General features: G+C 39.4%; 1 protein-coding gene and 1 long non-coding RNA gene across 3 annotated transcripts in view; both read left to right on the top strand.

The window, feature by feature from the left end:
* The first annotated feature begins 8904 nt into the window (after positions 1–8904).
* LOC122771538 lies at positions 8905–9309 on the top strand. Its single transcript, XR_006360614.1, has 3 exons — positions 8905–8927; positions 9034–9201; positions 9282–9309. It is a non-coding gene; the product is annotated as an uncharacterized LOC122771538 (long non-coding RNA).
* A 5640-nt stretch (positions 9310–14949) lies between these two features.
* Positions 14950–18836, top strand: part of sh3pxd2aa (SH3 and PX domains 2Aa) — an 88447-nt gene continuing 84560 nt past the window's right edge. For both annotated transcript variants that reach the window (XM_044028874.1, XM_044028873.1), the window contains exon 1: positions 14950–15187. In XM_044028874.1, coding sequence (XP_043884809.1) covers positions 15092–15187 — 96 coding nt within the window. In that variant the 5' untranslated portion in view covers positions 14950–15091. The remainder of the gene's footprint in view (positions 15188–18836) is intronic.

Genomic DNA, 18836 nt, shown 5'->3' with positions numbered 1-18836 from the left:
ATATATATATATCTATATATATATATATAGATATATATATATATATATTGATGAGGCACTGATGAGGAATTGGAGTTGGTAGATGTATTGCGAGAGGACCGGAGAGTTACAAGAAATTACTTCAGTTTCTTAAAACCACAAAGTTCATTGGGAGGATATAGGATGGATGTGTGTGTGTGTGTGTGTGTATGAATAGGTGTATGTATACGTATGCATATATAGGTTGTTGTTTTTTTGTGTTTTGTAGTTTGTATATCTATCTATCTATCTATCTATATATATATATAGACATATACATATATACATATATGTGTGTGTGTGTGTTTGTGTATATGAATATGTATAATTTATTTTATTATTTTTACTTTTAAGAGTTCTGTTAGATCAACATTTCGATCCACACTCCATACCAGATGGTGGCAGTAATGCCGCCATAAAACGAAAAAAAGAAGAAGCAGCACACAGAGGAGACTGATTGATTGGTTACACCACACACCTGCTTGTCTTCACGCACGTGTTTTCAATCAGCTGATGACCGCAGATTGCTTCCTCCTCCTCCTCTTATTTAATCTTCTTCCAGGCCGACAGTTCACTGATGTTACTTTGAAGAGAAGCTGCACGAGCCGTGGAACGAAAAAAAAAGACGCGAAAAAAGTTTTGCTGCTTAACTACTGAAACTGTTCCGGGAGGAGGGAACTTGTGGCGGTAATGCACCAACCGCCCTAAAACCTCGAAAAAGAACGAGGGAACTTTAAAAAAAGAAGAGGAAAGAAGAAAACTACCGCGGTCTGACGTCAGACGCCGAAAAGTTGGTCGCGTGCATCAGCTCCTGTATAAAAACGCAGCAAGGCGCTCCAGGATGGCGTGTTCGACCTGGTCCAGATTGGTGGCCCGTCCAGAATGGTGAGTAACTTTTGTGAAGTTATCTTAATGGTGACCGTTTGCTGAATTATATGCTCAAATTCAGCCCTGCTCAATTCTGCTTTAATGTTTAGTTTTGCCTTAGTTATTTACTCAATTTCAGCTTTTGCTTGAGCTGTGCTTCATTTCAAGCTTAATTTATGTAATATACCATAATTATGATATAGCCCAATTTTGGCTTAATCTTAGCATAATTATTTGCTCAAAATTAGCCTCACCTGTGGACCTGGTCCAAAGTGGTCTATATGCTGAAAACCAATGAAAGGTGCATTTATTGCATTTTCACAATAGAATAAAGGTTTCACAAATCGAACTGTGTTTTTATAAGTCTTCAGGGTCTGTAGGATAATCTAGTCCAGATTTGAGAAGTCTAGGTACAGTGTTTTTTGATGTGGACCTAATCTAATGAGGTCTTGGTATGAAACAAAGGGTGAAATCTCCCCTTTAGCATTTTCACAAATACAATGCAAAGTTAATGTCATACCCAAAGTGTTTTCACATCAAGACGTCTCCCAAAAAAAGATAATCAGTGGACAAACAGTAAATTTCCACCTATTTGCATGTGGCTTTGTAGTATTTAAAAAAAAAAAAAAATTTGTAAAATATCTGTTTTTCACTTTGCCCGGGGAGGGCAAACGTCGTTCAAGGTTTTAAACTACAACGCCAGTTCCGCACTTTTTAGACTCACCCATAGGGAGACCTCATTCCCAAAATGTAAACACGGTGTCCGCCATCTTTTGTTAACAGTTACGCTAACCGGCTCTTGCGCTGCAGACTAAACTAAGAACGACAATGACCAAATGTATTCAACCTGATACGGCTGCAAGGGAAAATGCCTACATTTCTGTAAAAACATGAAGCTGACCTGCGGCCAGTGCTCACCGTGCTCATCGCCACGGGTGGAATGAACGGAATAAATGGACGTCTGAGTACAAAGTGAGTATTTTTTTTGTATTACATATTTTTTTTTACCACCATGTTTGTCCCTGTTGACATGTAACGCCAGCTGAGCTAACTTTAGCATCTTTACAGTTCATTTACGTCTATGCTACTGTAAGCACAGATACTTTGCGTCACTAACGTTGTGCTCATTGTTTCGTAGAGCCTATCAATACTTCGTGGAGTGGATCCAGAGAGACTGGGGAAAGATGATCGTCTTTTACCTGTCTGTTGGTCAGAACATCAGAAGATATTCAATTGTTGTGGTAGTATCAATAAAAAATAAAATTCATACTGGTTGTGGTTTCTTTTTTAGCCATTAGTGTCTTAGATGGATAGTGATTTCTTTTTGAGGAAACAGTTGATTAAACACTGAAGAATGAGGGCTACTTTGTTTACTGATAACTGCATCATTTTTTGTGTAAATCTAACTTGTGTAGTATAGTAAGTAAAATGACGAGATCAGTAGCTATTCTTCCTCCCATGAGTCTTTACTGTTGAACTGTGGTGTACACATGAATGCAGGATAATAAAACAAAATATAGCATAATTCACAGAGGAAAAGGTTTTAATATAAAATAAACTAGCCAAATCTAAAAGAATGTTTAACAGAATATGCAAACAAAATGTATGATCTGATGTGGCACAGCTGGAGGATTGTGGTAGAGGAGCAAGTACTGGATGGAGGGGTGTGAAGTTGGCTTTACTTCGCAATCACTTTACTTATACATTTCGTATGTATAATTGTCTATCAAACATTACTTTAACAACGTTGTCGCTTACTGCCGGCAACTATATCACATCGTAAACAATGTGAGCAGAAATGGAGTGGAGTATTAGCGTCAGTCTTACTTCCCAGTGACGTCTTTGTGTTGGAAATGGAGACTGAGTCCTCGGAGTTTCCAGCTTTTCCATGTCGGTGTCTTCTAAACTCAACAAGCTTAGCTTAGCCTTCAGGCATCGGGCTTGCATCACTCTGAAACTCACTGGCAAATGATGGGAACTTACTGCTTGTCCTTGTTTTTACTGCACGTCCTGGTACAATGTAGCACCATAGAAAAACAACCTGAGTATTTTACAGCTCTGTAAGATATTTGCCGACTAATCCCTCACGGGGTTTGTGTGTTTACACAACTAGCACTGTTTGCTTCAAAGCCTGAGACGGCGAGGAAAAAGCAAGCGCAGTGCATTCTGTGATTTGTCGTTCTACATGAACCAACATTAAATTTTTTCTGCTTTTCTTAGCCTTGCTTTAAATATTAAATCATATTTCTACTACATAGATGGTCTACGTTTTAATAGACATTCATCTTCCCAAGGGTGCGTTAATCTTCCCCTATCCCTTGTGCCAAGTCAGAAGCTGGCGAATTGGAGGCCAACTTCAACGTCGTCTCAATATTCAAGCTGTGCCTCATTGTGAGCCAGTTATCTGAATTGGCAGCTGTTTTGTCTGGTTACAGCAGTTAAATCATTGGTTTAAATGGGGCTGCAACTAATTTCTATTTTCATTAACTGTTCACTGTTTCTAAATTCCGTTATATTCTTAAATTATTTGGTTTCAATGATTGCTTAATAGAGGAAAGAAATTAGGAAATTAACATTTAATAAAATAAATCTGAAACTCGAACACTTAAACCAATCCATTATCAAAATAGACAAAACAAGACTTAAAACAAGTTAAAATGGCTGCTGTGCTATAGGGCTGTAATCAACCAAAGAATTTCATGGTCGACTGAAGCGATGGCTCTGAAAGCGCTTTGCATCTTGATTTTGTCTCTGTGCATGTCCTTGCACAGAGCGACACTGAACATAGGAGCTCAGCTTCGCGGCTGAGACACAAATAGATTGCTGCCGTTTTGCGGGCCAGCAGGTACACATATTCACCATTAACTTGGTGCTTACTAACATGCAAATACTGTCATGAGTTTATTTTTTTTAATTATTCTGGAAGCATGGTTGAAAATCAATGTCCGACTTTGATTGGTTAAATTTCACTGTGATCTGTGGAAGAGGGGTGCTCTGCAAACACCCCCATTAGCACTTGGTACATTCCTCCAGATGAAATCAAATTAACCATAAACTGTATGAAATTAACACGGCAAAAAGTCGACTTATCAGATTTTGAGTCGAACCAGAACGTATCGACTGATTAATCGACCAGTCGACCGGGACTTTACAGCCCTACTGTGCTATGTTAACTCACTGTTCCACTCATGGTCATTACTCTTGAGTTTTCACTGGAAATACTTATTTGTTTGTTAAATGTTTAAAAATAGATTCATGGTTAAACATGTCTTTTATAATTCTAAACTTAATGTAGTTATTAAAATACAAACTTTTTTTTCTTTTTTAAAGGAACAACCTGCTTCCTGCTCACGGAGACCTGGTCGGACACGCCATATACAAAAGCCTGAGGTTGTCAAAAAAAGGTGAGTGAAACTTTTAGAGATAATTTACTACATAATTGAAAATGTTATAGCTAATTTTCATAATGTTTGATAGCAATATATCATATTAATTTAATCATACATGTATAATATTGTTTTTGTGTTTTTTAAAGAGTTTGGCTGTATGATGCACTGACATTTCTATACTTGAACTTAAAAGGCATTCCTTAAGTCTCAATCAACTTTATTCTACATCACTTGTGATTATGTTAATTTCTTTGTTTCACTGTTAGGATAGTATTTGTGCTGGCAGCAATGTTTTCACTGAAAGTGAGTCTTTATAGCTCAGGCTGGGTGAACCATGTCTGTACCTCATACAAACACATTGTAGAACACCTTACCTAGTTATTTTGCATCTGTAACAGTATGAACATTGTCACTGGACTGATTCTATACTCATTCAAACATTTTTTTGTTTGTTTTTTTTCCCCCCAGATTGATCTTCATGAAGATATTCAAATAGTAGGTGTCATGATTTAATTCTGGGTGGCCGCCGTGTCCCCACTCTTTCTTGGCCGCCGTGCCTACATCTCTCTGCATTGTCCAACATGGCCACGTTCTTTCTATTCTCCTGCTTTCCATCTGTCTAGTTGAGGGTTGTACATGGAGCATTTGCCACAGGTTGGTTTTGTATGTTCCTGTCCACTTTATTAGGTGGTCTGAAATCTGGTCCTTGTTGGTTATATTATTTGTGGAACTGCTGAGCGAGTGATTTAAAAGAATGAGGTGACTGATGGAATGTTTGAAATTCTCTCTCTGAATGGGTTGTGTGTGACAGATGCCTGGATTGAATAGTTCAGGTGGTCTGAGATGATTATGTTCAGCAGTTTACATTAAAGTAGATATGGTGTCTTGAAGGGCTTAGATGCTTGATAAGTTATAATGCACTAACATTTCCTTTTTAGGTCTGTCTACAAAGGGTGAGTCCATATTTTTTATTTCTTCTCTGGGGGCTACTGTCTTGGCCTCCATGTTTGGTAGGGTTTGCAGAGTAGGGGAATAAACAAAAGAAAACTTGTGTGTTGTGTTTTTTGAAAGTGAAGGTACTTAGGTGTCAGCAACTGACTTGCTAGTCTGGCTGCCCACAGCTAACTACCGGATCACACTGACAATTTACATGCAAAGGTAAGAACACGCATCTATATGGAGGCGTTTTCTTGCCTTGCCACTGTGCCCTTAAACACTTTTTCTTTCCAACTGTTTAGGTGAGTGACATGCAGGCCGCGGGCCATCGCTCTTCCGGCCGCCGTGTCAGTCTGTCCTGGCTCTCTTGCCTTTTCTCACTTCTAAAAGGAAAAAAAAAAATCAACTTGAACTGTTTTCATTAGCACTAAAATATAGTGATGTTGGAGGACCAGATCTTAAATGAGGTTTAAAATGATGTTGGTGTACAGTTAAAGCTAGATAGTAGGAATAAAATTAATGTTGTGCCTTTGGCCGCCGTGCCTTTTTTTTCCTTTTTTTCTATCGTGGCCATTAATCTACCGTTAGCCCTAAAACGTTAAAGTAAATCCTGGTGATCTACATTACCTGGCTTTGGATGGCAGCTGTCCCATTGCCTTTGTATTGCCATATGTCCCTTAATACAAGTAGGCCATGATTGCTAACTGTGCCCGCGCCTTCGTTGCCTACTTGTGTTATTGTACGTCTGGCTTGCGCGTATAGTCATTTTACATAGGCAAACATGGGTGCCTTCCGCGTCCATGCACAGTAAGTGAACTAACCTGTACTTTTCTTCTAGCATCATTCAAGAGGAGCACCGACATCCCTGCATGTCCATCTTAATTAGATTGCGTTTTAGTTAGGTTTAGGTAAAATTTCAAATGTTAAGTGCAGTTTTTCTTTCTTGTTTGGCCGCCGTGCCATTACGTGTGTGTGTGTGTGTGTGTGTGTGTGTGCGCGCTTGTGTGTGTGTGTGTGTGGGCGTGCGCAGTATTTCGCTGTCTTGTTTGTGTTGTAAGTATTCTGTTGTGTGTGTGTGTACACGTCTAAATCGTCGTGTGTACATCGTACATCCTGTCCGCATGTTGTGCGTCTGTACTGAGTGTCCAAAGGCCTTTCGGGTACAGACACCTGTGCCAAGTACGTCATGGCAGTCACTGTCTGTCTGTCCCTGTCTCTGTTCTGTACCAAGTGTCTGTCCGTCCGTACCAAGTGTCTGTCTTGTCTGTCTGTTCTGTGTCGGATTTAGTCACTTTTAGTCTCAACTTAAATGGATGATTTTAAAGTTGATTAGTCTCAAGGCATCTGATTTCTGCAGGAAATACTGGTACATTATTTTGAAATGGCTTTAATGAAAAAATCTAGTTTTGCTCTTGAATCTCAGTTATAGTTGCAACTGGGACTGTTGACAAACGTGGAAGCTGATGAATCATGTAGTAAATGCATCAGAGTTTACTGTAGCCTGTCTTTCAGAGTGTTTAGTAATTGATCATGACGAGCTAGACCAGGTCTTCCTTTATTCTCAACAGGTAATTGCTTTAATAAGATAACTGCTTCCTGATTTGATTATGAAGCTAAACTTTTTATTTACATGCAAGTGTAGTCACATTAGATTGTAGGTGTTATTCAGCCCATGGATAATGTTATGATATACTTTAAATCTGGCCTTTGTTGGCACACTTTTGATATCCATTTAAGTCTAACTTTACGCACTGCCATCAGCCTTTGTAGTCGCTAACTGAAATCAAATTCAATATTAATGCTGACTTGTCTCACTCTGCCAAGTTTATTTCCCTCTAAAGGAGTTGAACCTTTTTGTGTTCATAGTCTTTTTGCGCGTCATGTTGGGAGGCCTCCCAGCAGGGGATTTTTATCTTCCCCTGCAAAACTATGCGTTACTCGCCTTAGGGATGCAGGGCTATCCTGCATAGTTTATTTCATAAATTATTTATAGGTTGCAGGATTACAGCGCGTTTCTTTTCTTTAGGAGGACACAAACCTGGCAGAGAGACAACTCGGATTATTTAAGTGAAAGTTGCGCCAAATGTTCGAACTTTTTATCTTTCGATAGGACGACTTGAAATAAAACCTTTATTCTGTGGGCTGAAATTGGACAGAATTTGGCTTTGTGTTAAAGACTCTTGTGCAAGTACCCTCTTGTAGCAGGAGTGAGCAGCTGCAGCTTTTTAATTTATTTTTCGTTATTTGATTTGTTTCCTGGATTGACTTGGTGTCTGGAGCTTTGTGGTTAACAGTGATCGTGTAAACACAAGTGGTCTTTTGCCTATTATTTGCGAAGCTGGCAGCTGGTTAAAATGATAGAACTTTATGGCTTGCCCAAAGTGGGATTTTTGATGGAGCATAGGGTTAACACCTCACATTAATTATTTCAGAGAACAAGTGTCTGTAGTCCGTTATTACCAGCTTGTAGAGTCATTAGGAAGATGCTTAATCCCAATGTCTTGGTTGGTTGCATGAGAAACTGCTATCTCTTAGATGTGTTGGCGAAGTTCCTCCTGATTTTTGTAGACTTGCCCTAAAGTTTCTCTCTGCTTTAACTTTTGTTCAGTTATGCATTAAATGATTCCTCCAACTTGTCTCCATATCAATTTTTTTCTCCCTGCAGCCTTCCACCACCCACTGCTGCTGTTGCATCTGCTAAAGGTAGCCGTATCCTGATTCACTGCGTCTTCATGTGTTGGGTAAGAAGTGTCGTTAGACTACTAACAATGTAAACACCTGTTAAATGCTTGATCTAATTTACCCAAATGGTTCATAGTTTAGGACAGAAAATCATTGAGTTTAACATTGTTGGGGTCAGTAACCTGACCTCTAAATGTTTGGGAAACCATGCAAATGATCGCAAGCTCTCTGCATGACCCAACAGCATCGATGTTTGAGTTATTTAATTGCTCAATTTTTAAATCAGTCAAGATTTTATGAGCTGGGTCTTCTTCAGACAACAGAGAACAAGGTAAATTGAGTCGACTCGCAACATGGTAAGGCATTTCGTCCTTCCCCTTCTTCTCTGTGTTTGAGGAAATCTGGCCACGGATCCTGACTGAGTGGCATACCATGGCTGTGCAGTTTCCAAAATCAGACAAGGATCCATCTGATTTTGTGACTCGGCCTGTCATGATATGCATGTATCTTCCTCCGAAACAAAGGATTAGAATTGACAGGTTTGTAGTGTAAATCACATCACATCACTTGTAGGTGGTGAAGCATTTGTTTAAATTGGGGTCAAGCATTTTCAGGTGTCTGCTTTGTCAATACTCTGGTGCCACGTCTTGCTAAACACACGAGAAGCTCTGAATTGTGAAACTGCTGCCTCTTGCAGATGTTACAACAGCAATGGCTGTTGAAAGGCTGCAGGGGGAGAAAATGAGATCTGAGGACAGGAAAGTGGAATTGATTTCATGCTTAGCAAAATGAGGGTTTCAGCACAGGACCTTTTTGTGGCGAGGCTGCGGAATCAGAAGGAACGTTTGTCTGGGCAACTGGGAGATTTACAGTTTTTCATACACCCAAACAAGACATTGGGGTTGGTATCATCCCAAATGGCTGGCAAAGATTGCTTGTAACTGTTAGTGTAGGACAGGAAAGGCAGGTATAGGTTAGGGAGGGCATTCATTCCTGAGCTCTGACTGGATGTGAGGACCTGTCACACTTGACCAGGTGAGCTACCTGAATATTTGTCATTTGTTTACTTAGTTTTTTTTGTGTGTTTTTTTTCTTGTGACTCATCAAATTCTTCCTCGTTTTGAATAGATGAAGGCTGCAGCACATTCCTGGATCAGAGGACTCCATGTTGGACACCCCGACCTGGAGAAGTCCCGTCCTGGATGGCTGCACTGATAACCTAGCCCAAGATGAACCGACCCTTCTACGACGAGGACTTCGCCCAAGATGAACCAACCTTTTCCGCCTCTTTTCCACAGGATGTCTTCAGGTACGTTCTTTCAGATGGTACTCAATGTTTAATTTACTTATTTACTGTGCTGATTCTTTTTTTTTTTGTTTGTTTGTTAGATGTTGGACCTTGCCAAACTGTACACATGCCTCAATGGCTGCTACGTCACTCTGCCCAACAGGACATGGTCACGAAATGTTTTTTTTTTTTTTTAAATGGACTTTAACCCCCCCTGTCCTGACTGACCCACAACCACACATGACAAAACACTTTACATGTGATGCATCACCAGACTAAAATACAGACACTGCTACTTTCAGCCTGTAATGTTTGACATTGAAAACTTGTATTTATTGCCTTCTTTATATCAAGTAAAACTTTTGTTCTTAACTTTATGGTTGACTTGTATTTTTTCTGTGATGAGTGTTATGTGTTAGTGCTTTGAACTTAAAGATGTGTAATTCTTTTAAAATGAATTGCACTGATCTGTTACTGTAGACTTTGCATCTTTTGACACTGCTCCAAGCGTTCTGTTGATCTTAACCAGAAAACTCTCTATGGATTTGTACAAGGTTTTAAAGGGAATGTAATAAATTGGACTCTAAAGCAGGGAATGCTACAGTGGATGGTGATGCTGCTACTTGCCCCCATCTCACAACTTCCTTACTTCTAGCCACTAACACTAAATATGGCTAATGCATAAAAATATTCCACTGAACATTAGACTACTTTGCTTTAAAATGCCTTCTTTTAACTATAGATGCAATTTACAATTTTATTTCATCTGGCTTTTCATTTGATCTTTTAATTCTCTCTTTTCCATTTTGCGCTTAACGGTTTTATTTTTCTACTATGGAAAGCACTTTGTAGAGTCGTTTTGAAAAGTGTTATTCAAATAGTTATTTGGACAGTGTTGCAGTACCATTAACACCAGCAGCAATATGAGCAGCCACACATGCAATGCTAATATTTCTGACTGTCTCAGGTAGGTGACGTGATGAATCACAGCCAGATAATGCTCTACACATTAGTGCTGAAAACTAACCCTAACCCAGTTACATAAAGATCAAAGTGTGAGGCACAGATTTACAAGATGTTTCCCAAAGTAAAGATCAGACAACCGAGTGGTAGACAAAGAAGTCAGTGGCTTGTAGCAAGCTGCAAACACTGGTGACCCAAGATGGAGAGAGGGCGAGGAGACAGTTCTTCCAGTCTAAGCGTCCATTGCAGCATGAATTCGAGAGATGAATGACATTTAGGATGACACTTAAGACTTCCCTACTGCACAAGTAGCCACAGTAACATCTTAAGTTATTAAGAGTGTCTTAATGCATGTGTTTAAACATATTTTTTTTTTTACATTAATTTAGGTGTCAGTCCTCTGGTTACAGAAGCTACTTCACTCTCTCTCTTTTGTGTGTTTGTGCTTTTATCTTCACAACCACGGGAAACCCAAGTTGACTAATTTCAGACAAACTCCCCTCACATTTTATGTGAGCCAGAGCTGCTCATCAGGGCTGAGGCTGAGTAATCGGGACTGTGCCTGCCTTAGGTTGTTCCTGAGTTTTGAGGTGGAATCTTACCCGTCATAAGCTTATCCAGCCTTCCATACTTGCCTGACATAGAGGGCCGTGGATGTATTTCGATACACAGGAGAATATTTAGATCCATACTTTTGAGGGTAGTAGTTTTGAAAAGGATTTCCTGTCTGAATGTTGTTAAAAATAATTTTTTATAAAAGTGTTTATCTAGAAGACTTTTATAAACAAACAGCTGTATAGTGGCATTTAACAGTGGTTAACCAACCAGGATGATAGCAGAGGAATTCTGGGCACATCACCTATCATAAAGATAACAGCAGGAACATCTATGCCCTAACAAAATATCATTACATTAATAACATTAATTATACCATAAAACATAACTAGCTAGATGTAGTAAGCTGATTTTCATTACATAACAAGCAGCAAGCATTTTTTATGCACATGCTAGTGGAAATTCATAAACAGTATCAGAATTTAAACTAATACAAAACGCTCCATAGATGTATGTGAAGCCTATCTATGTAATATTTATTAGCAATATGTATGAAAATTAGGGAAAGGGATGTGAAAAGTTGACGACTCATCTTCACTCTTCAGTCTTCACCCTCTTCAAAGGGTCGAGCTTGAGCTCTTAATCCTTCCGGGCTCAGTAAGGCGCTCCATGGGCAATTTGACATACATATTTCCTAGATAATTTGCGGACCAAATTTACCAACAGACCCATTATGAGGGACATGGGATTCTGTGGGTATTATTACACAATGGCGGTAGAATCAATTTCTTACCCCCTTATCCTATCACCCGTAAATTCCCCACAGAATCGACCTTGGCAGGAAAAATGTCAGCAGAGTTCACCCCACTGACTTCCTCCCTTAAATAGCACTCAAGGTTGAGAAACCACCCACAACAATTCAAGAATTATTTCTTTCTTTATGAGCCTTTATTTAACACTAATCCATGCTTGTGCAAACAAATGTCTTTTGAGTAAACTCAAAAGCTCATTGATTTGATTATAATATATAGGTGAACATTTCTTGTTTATTTGGGGCTCATGTATTTTATCATTTATCATTTAAGTCTCCCTTTTGAAGTTCTTGTGTCGTCAAAAAGGAGCACATTCTTTTTAATTATATACAGTAACGTCCCCATACAGGCTCATATATGTATTTTAACACTGCAATAGTAACATATACCTCTTTATTAAATTCTAATAATACTGATTACACATACAAAACTCAGACCACTTCACACGCACACACTCAGAGCTCAGCTGTCCAGCAGACTAAAGCGCATTAACACAAAACAAATTCAATGTGATCACAACACACAAACAACACTAATCCCAAATTCTCAAGTCGACTTTCCTATAGCATGCTTTTTGCCACTTTTTCCTTTAATCCTCTAAATTTATGCTCCCTTGGACATAGGCTTCAAAGAGAGGTCTCATCGAATACTAGTTTGTCAACTTTTATTCGGGAGGGGACTTACATTTGAATTCAATGCTATATCTCCAGTTCCCAGAACTGACTTAAAGAACCAACTATTAGTTCTTTAAGGTTTACGGCCGGCCTAAGCCCAGAGGGCTTTATCAAATAATGCGGCTCTCCAACCGGGACCTTTTCACCAGACTCCAACTGGGACCTTTTACTTTTTGTTTTGTTTTATGTTGTTTTTTTTTTTGTTTTTTTTTATCTGTTTGTTTTATCTTCCTTAATACATTAGCATTACATGTGATAGATCCCAACATAACAAAGCCTTCTCTTATTATTGAAATAATTTTTTACTAAGGACTGTTTAGCACCATTAAAACTGACAATCGAAAATTTGGATATGATCAATTGCAGAATTTTTCATAAAAGAGGTATTCTGCTTTATTTTGGAGATCTCCTCTCGGTTGTCAGGTCAGGTGAAAAACGCCCCTTTCCAGCTGGCCCAAATCCAGCGAAGATGTCTCTGAACTCATTTGTGACTGATCTGGGTCACGGCACCAAAATTGTTAAGGTCAGCCTTCGCGACCTCACCCCAATTCTTTGGATAAATTCACAACGGTTTGAGTGATGAGACTTAAATGTAAAGAACAGTTGAACAAAAAGCTTTATTATATCTATCACAGGTAATTGTATATAATATTAAGCACTGGTACAGATTGGACCAGGATTCGCAAAGTCGTAACAGTTTTTTTCAAGTATTTTCTGCTTCCACCAGGAGGCGCTGTTTTCAAAGTGTACCGTTTTCAGCAACAACCCATCATCAGTCATAGCAAGTTTGGTTGGGATCGGACCTTCCATCGCAAAGTTATAAGAGTTTCGTGGTGTGTTGTGAAAAATCAGAATTATCGGCAACTTTGGTGCCCCCAGCTCAAACGCCATGCGACATTTTAAAAAACTTTCAGCAACTTTAAATCCTCAACTTGTCCACAGTGACCTCACCAAGTTTGAAGGTGTTGTGAAGTGTTTTCAAAATATTTTCATATAGACTTCTTCAGGGCCAGAGTATCATCAATCCTAGCAAGTTTGGTTCAGATTCGTGAAGTTGTGACAGTTTGTTTTTTTTGTTTTGAGTGTTTTCACCAATCTCTGTAAAAGTTATTTCCGATCATAAAGTAACTTTCTTTTTGTTTATTTTCCACCACCAGAAGGCGATGTTTTCAAACTTGACAGTTTTTACATACTGTAAACTGGCCCATCATCGATCATCGCAAGTTTGGTTGAGATCGGACCTTCCATCACAAAGTTGTACGTGTTTTGTTGTGTCTTGCGATTAATTTGATGTTTTCGCCAACTTTGCCGCCCCCGTTCTCGTACGCCATGTGACATTTTAACTAACCATAAGCTCCTCAACTTGTCCACAGTGACTGCACCAAGTTTGAAGGTGATCACACCACAGCTCTAGGACAACCCTGCATTTGTTTCACTAGCTCTCATGTGCTGGACTGTATAATATTCTCATATTGTTGAATATAAAAATGTCTTGATTAATACAAATTACATTAATATAATATAATGGGTCATTTTATTTTTGTATAAATGCCCCCCCTTTCTCTGACATAAAATGGCCCATGTTTAAATAAAGTTTTTTTGAATGTATTCTACATCAGAGTGCCTCAGATGTATTTCTTTTCCTTTGCGTCTTACTTCATGGACTCTCTCTGTCGACTGAAGAGACGATCATTATTGTGGCATTTAAAGAGAGTATAGCTTTTATTGTTATTTTGTGAACCAGTGCAACAACACCCTCCTTTGTTTTTCTTAAAAAACCAAAAACAAAATAAACCTTTCATTGTGATGAATTGATTTACAATAAAAACAATGACTGAGGAGGAAACTGCAGTCTGCAAATGTTTTTTTTCGCTGTGTGCACACGGGGGCAGTGTTTGGTCGCTAATTGGCTCGCTCTTGTCGAGCAGGCCGCTGATTGGTCGTCTGTGAAACATCTGTATCTAGTTGCCGTCGCTCGTGTCTCCGGCCAGAAAGCTGGTGTGTGTGTGTGTGTGTGTTTATTTGACTGGTAGGAAACACATTTTGGTTGAAGACATTTAAGATGGTCCTTGCGACTTTAAAGGGCTTTTTGAGAGGTTAAGACTTGATTTTGAGGCATGTAGTTGAGATAGTTAAGCTTGGGTTAAGGGGCTATGAATGCCCTTAACTGTAAAGAGGCAAGCGTGTGTGTGACAAAATCAAGTCCCCATGACGTAAATGATTACATTTGTAGGTGAAGATGTGTTGTATGTTTATGGTAAGGACATTTTTACCTTAATTATTCTGAGTATGTGTGAGGACGTAAGTGAAGCCCATCCCACTCCTTCCCCTAAATCCACTGCTGGTGCTACTGAACACACAGTGGCCGCTTGCTGGCGCTGGGCTGCAGTACCTGCTCCTTCACACTGACCTGCAGCTGTGCTCATCAAAGCCTCTGCCAGTGTGTGTGTGTGTGTGTTTGACTCCTGTATGTGTGTGTGTGGTCACCGCGGCAGACACAAAGGAACTCGCTGCACTTTTTTAAAGGTACCGCCTGCCTGGAGGAGCTCAGGCCGCCGCTGTCACTGTCTGGACCCGCGTCTGTGTTCGTGCTCTCCTCGCGAACAGCAGGCAGTAACGGACGCCAGAAGCCGGACTATTGACAAGTTTGTGATCAGATCGACGCTCGCCGTTGAACTGGAGGAAGAGAGAGAGAGACAGAGTGAGAGGGAGGAGGGAAGGAAGGAGGGAGGTGTCAGGGAGAGAGAGCGCCTCACTGAAACGCTCTCTTTCCTTCTCCCTCTCCCCCCTCTCTCTCTCTGTGTATCTTTAGCCTGGACCGCTGAGCTGATTCAATGACACACCGATGAATGTAGTGTTGCGTGTGCCGTGAGTGTGTGTGTGTCTGCTGTGGATCTATCGCCGTGGATGCAGAGCCTCTGCAGAGTCAAGATGCAGTTTCGGACTGTGCTGGACGTGAAAGTCGTGGACGTGGAGAAGCGACGCAGTCCGTCCAAACACTACGTGAGTCAACCTCATCTTTCTATCTGTATGTGTGTGTGTGTGTGTGTCTCTCTCCCTCTCTCTCTCTGTGTGTGTCTGGCCTGCTCCCACTCACACAGCGTGTCGCGTCCACTCCACGCAGCTGTATGTGACAGAGCTGTGCTGTATCTGCGCTCAGAGCCTGTGTGTGTGTGTGTGTGTGTGATATCAGTGAACAGCTGTCATTACGGTGCGCTGTCCAGGGCCGTTCCAAGGGACTTCCAGGGCCTCAGGGTAAAGGCACCTGGGAGGCCTTACATTAAACTTTTTTTTTGACATCATGGTTCATGGCTATAAAAGACTTCAAGAGTCACATAATGGTAATTGTGCATTTTGTTAATTACAATTAAGAATTATTAATATATCTATTACTACATTTAACACCGAGTGTATACAGACAACACGTTTGCACAAGTGCACAAGCCAATGTGTGGTTATTACGGTAATTTCCCTCTCGCTGTTGCAGGAAGCCAGCAAATGAGCTTCTTTAGCACCTCATTGTAGTAAAGAATAGAAGAATAAAGTCTACCGGCTAAAGATAGTGTTGCGGTCACTGGAAGGGTAGTTGTCATGTTAGCATAATGTAGGCAGGACATTTTCTGGCCCTTTTAATGGTTAAAATTAATGTCCAGACGGACATTTTGAAGCTTAGTTGTTAAAGAAAAAGCTTAAAGTAAATTAAAGCACCACAATGTAGTTGCTCAGGTTCCCCCTACAGTTGGTAAATTGTTGTTATCTTTTGTCGAGGTAACATACATTTATTACTTGTAGATAAACAAACAACCACAACCATGTCTTTAGACCAGGTACACTTTTAAAATGTTGTGGCATTTTATACAAATCTGATGACATTTTTTTGTTTCAATATATTAGAAATGAAAACTAGCCCTGAAAAAAGAAACAGAAGAACAATAATGTGTTAGGCCATAAAGTAGAATTTTTGTAGCATTGAAGTTCCATCGTGTCAACGCTGGTGTGTTGCAGACGTGCTGTGTGGGATGAAGTATTGTTTTGATGGTAACACATGTTTAGCTAATAGATTAGAAGGACCGTAAATAAATTGTGTCACTGGACATTAGAAACAGGCGGAGTCGATGTCTAGAAAAGTCATTTTAAAACAAAACTGACAATACTTACTTTACAGCCAACACAGGTGTTGGTGAAATGCAACAGATACTGTATATAGAGCCACTTCTGCCAAAAACATATTATAAAAGAGAATGCATCAATATTGTAGATTTAGCATAGATTTGAGTTGCTTAGGCTTTTGTTAACAGTTATCTCTTATGTACTTCCTGATGTCATGATTGAGAATGAATATCCAAGTCTCAGACTGGTTCACAGTGCAGGACACATGTGTTAGTACCTCATAAAGCCACACTTAAAAAACACAAACTATCCCTTTTAAGTGGATCAGAAAATGCTGTTTACATGGCTGTCTCTTCTTCAGACGTTGGTGGTTATTAGATAAGAGTGAGCAGGTGACTAAGTAATCTACCCCCAAAGTCCACTAAGTTGATAAAGTGGACTTTTGGATCATCATCAGCTGCTTATGCTTTCCTGACTGTTATAGACTTGTAGATATTTTTGAGTTCTTAATCTATGGCGGCTAAAAGACTCAATAGATGAAAAAGTAGGTCACTGTTTTCCACTTTTTGTGTATAATAACAAACCTTACAGGCTTCAGTGATTAGTCCTGGTTGCAGTTGCCTTATTCATCAATACCACACTTGTGTTGGGGCTCTGCACTTCATGGCCCCATTTCAGATCCTATTTCCAGCTTATAAACAAGTCATAATAAATGAGCACTATGAAAAGAACAGGATCTTGCTCATATGTAATTACAGTCCTGTCCTGCAGACCCTTGGGCCTAATGCTATCTAAACACAATTAGCACATGCATCTCCTCTGGATGGCAAAGTTCACCGCTCCTCTAACCACGTGTCCCTGTATCATACACACACACACAAACACACATTGTAGCTGCTTTACAACTCACTCAAATGTGTCATTAACAGATAAAAAATAAAAAAAGACATTGTGCATAACATAATTTTGATATAGCACTTCATTGTAGTATAGAATAGAAGAATAAAATAGAACAGAGTCACTTTCAGAACATACACTATTTCAATGCCTGTATTCACCATTGGACTAGTACAATATAATAACTCTAAATATAAGTGACCTCTAAACTCTTAGCCATTGAGGTGTCACTATAGCGCTCCGGGCGTCACGTGGCTTGGTTTCTATGAGCCACCATCATGGCAGCCTAAAATGAACAGGATATACAGTATGCTGGATTTAATGTCAGAGTTCACTGCACACTCTAAATCCACCGCTGATATCTCAAAACTTTGACAGACTCAATATATGTGATTCAGCGAAGGCTGTTTTAAGAATGAGTGGATGTTATTCCAGACCTGCAGTATCCTCACAACCTCAACTTGTGAAGCATCCGCGTCAAGACATAAATGACATATAATAATAACAATAATGTAATAATAACTTGTCTTCCCTTCATCTTATTCCAGAAAGTCACTGAAAGTTTACAAGAGCCAAGAGAGAGGAAAACATTCAACTCTGGAGTCTACCAGCTAAAGATAGTGTTCTTGTCACTGGAAGGGTAATTGTCGCGTTAGCATAATGTAGATAGTGTAATGTAAACAATTGTTTTAATATTGCTTTACGCATTGTTTAATGTGTTAATGTTGCCACGCAGACTAGCTTTTGGTAAATCTAGTCTGAGTCCTTGATTTATCAATAATTAACCACATAATCAGAATCCTTTTATTGTCGTTGCACAATGTACAACGAAATTATAGAATTTCCATTGCTTATTCTGCTCACTGTGAGCACGTTTCATCTTTAGAGAAAAACAACTCCCCCTGCCTCTTCCTCTGTCACTCAGTGTATTGTTATTTCAAATATTGATCAAGTACAGCACACACAACAGAATCCACATAGCAGCTTTATTATACTGTAGATAACCTGGAGCTCTGGAAACCAGTGCTCACATACTGGAGAACAACTGGCCCTAGGTTTGTTGTTTGTTTGTTTATTTAATAAATGAATTTTATGAAAATTCATAATTAATGGGAACTACCTCGAGACTCCCACAAAGGTCAGATTATAGAATAAAATGTTACATTTCCTTTATACCAGTTGGTGTAAGTACAGAAAGATGGCGCGTTACAGATGACACTACAGTACTAGCACTACTAGGTTTGGCTTGTTAGTTTAAGTAACATTGCATATTGGATAGATGAACTTAGTAGCATAGGTTAAGACTTGTTTTCTCAGATATCCTGGATTACTGCTTTGAATGTAAACAGGAGGATTTTACTGCGAGCTTCTGACAGCACTCATGCTGCAGCATTTTGAATCTTATTTTTTTTACAGGATTATGAAAACATCTTAGTAATGAAGGATTTCACAAGCCCAGTCTAGATCTACCAAAAGCATGAGGTAGTTTTTCAGTTTCCTTTTGGGACAGAATGTTTGTAATTGTCATTAACAGGTTGAAAAAGATTTGCTCTATGTGAGTCACATCGAGTGTCCTGATCAAATCTCCAAGATACTCATTTATGCTTAATTTGTTAATTAAATATACACGCACACACACACAGCG

This window comes from Solea senegalensis, linkage group LG6 (assembly GCF_019176455.1).
Source record: "Solea senegalensis isolate Sse05_10M linkage group LG6, IFAPA_SoseM_1, whole genome shotgun sequence".
Lineage (NCBI taxonomy): Eukaryota > Metazoa > Chordata > Actinopteri > Pleuronectiformes > Soleidae > Solea > Solea senegalensis.
Note: the sequence above shows the minus strand (reverse complement) of the source record. Positions and strands in the feature narration are given on the sequence as shown.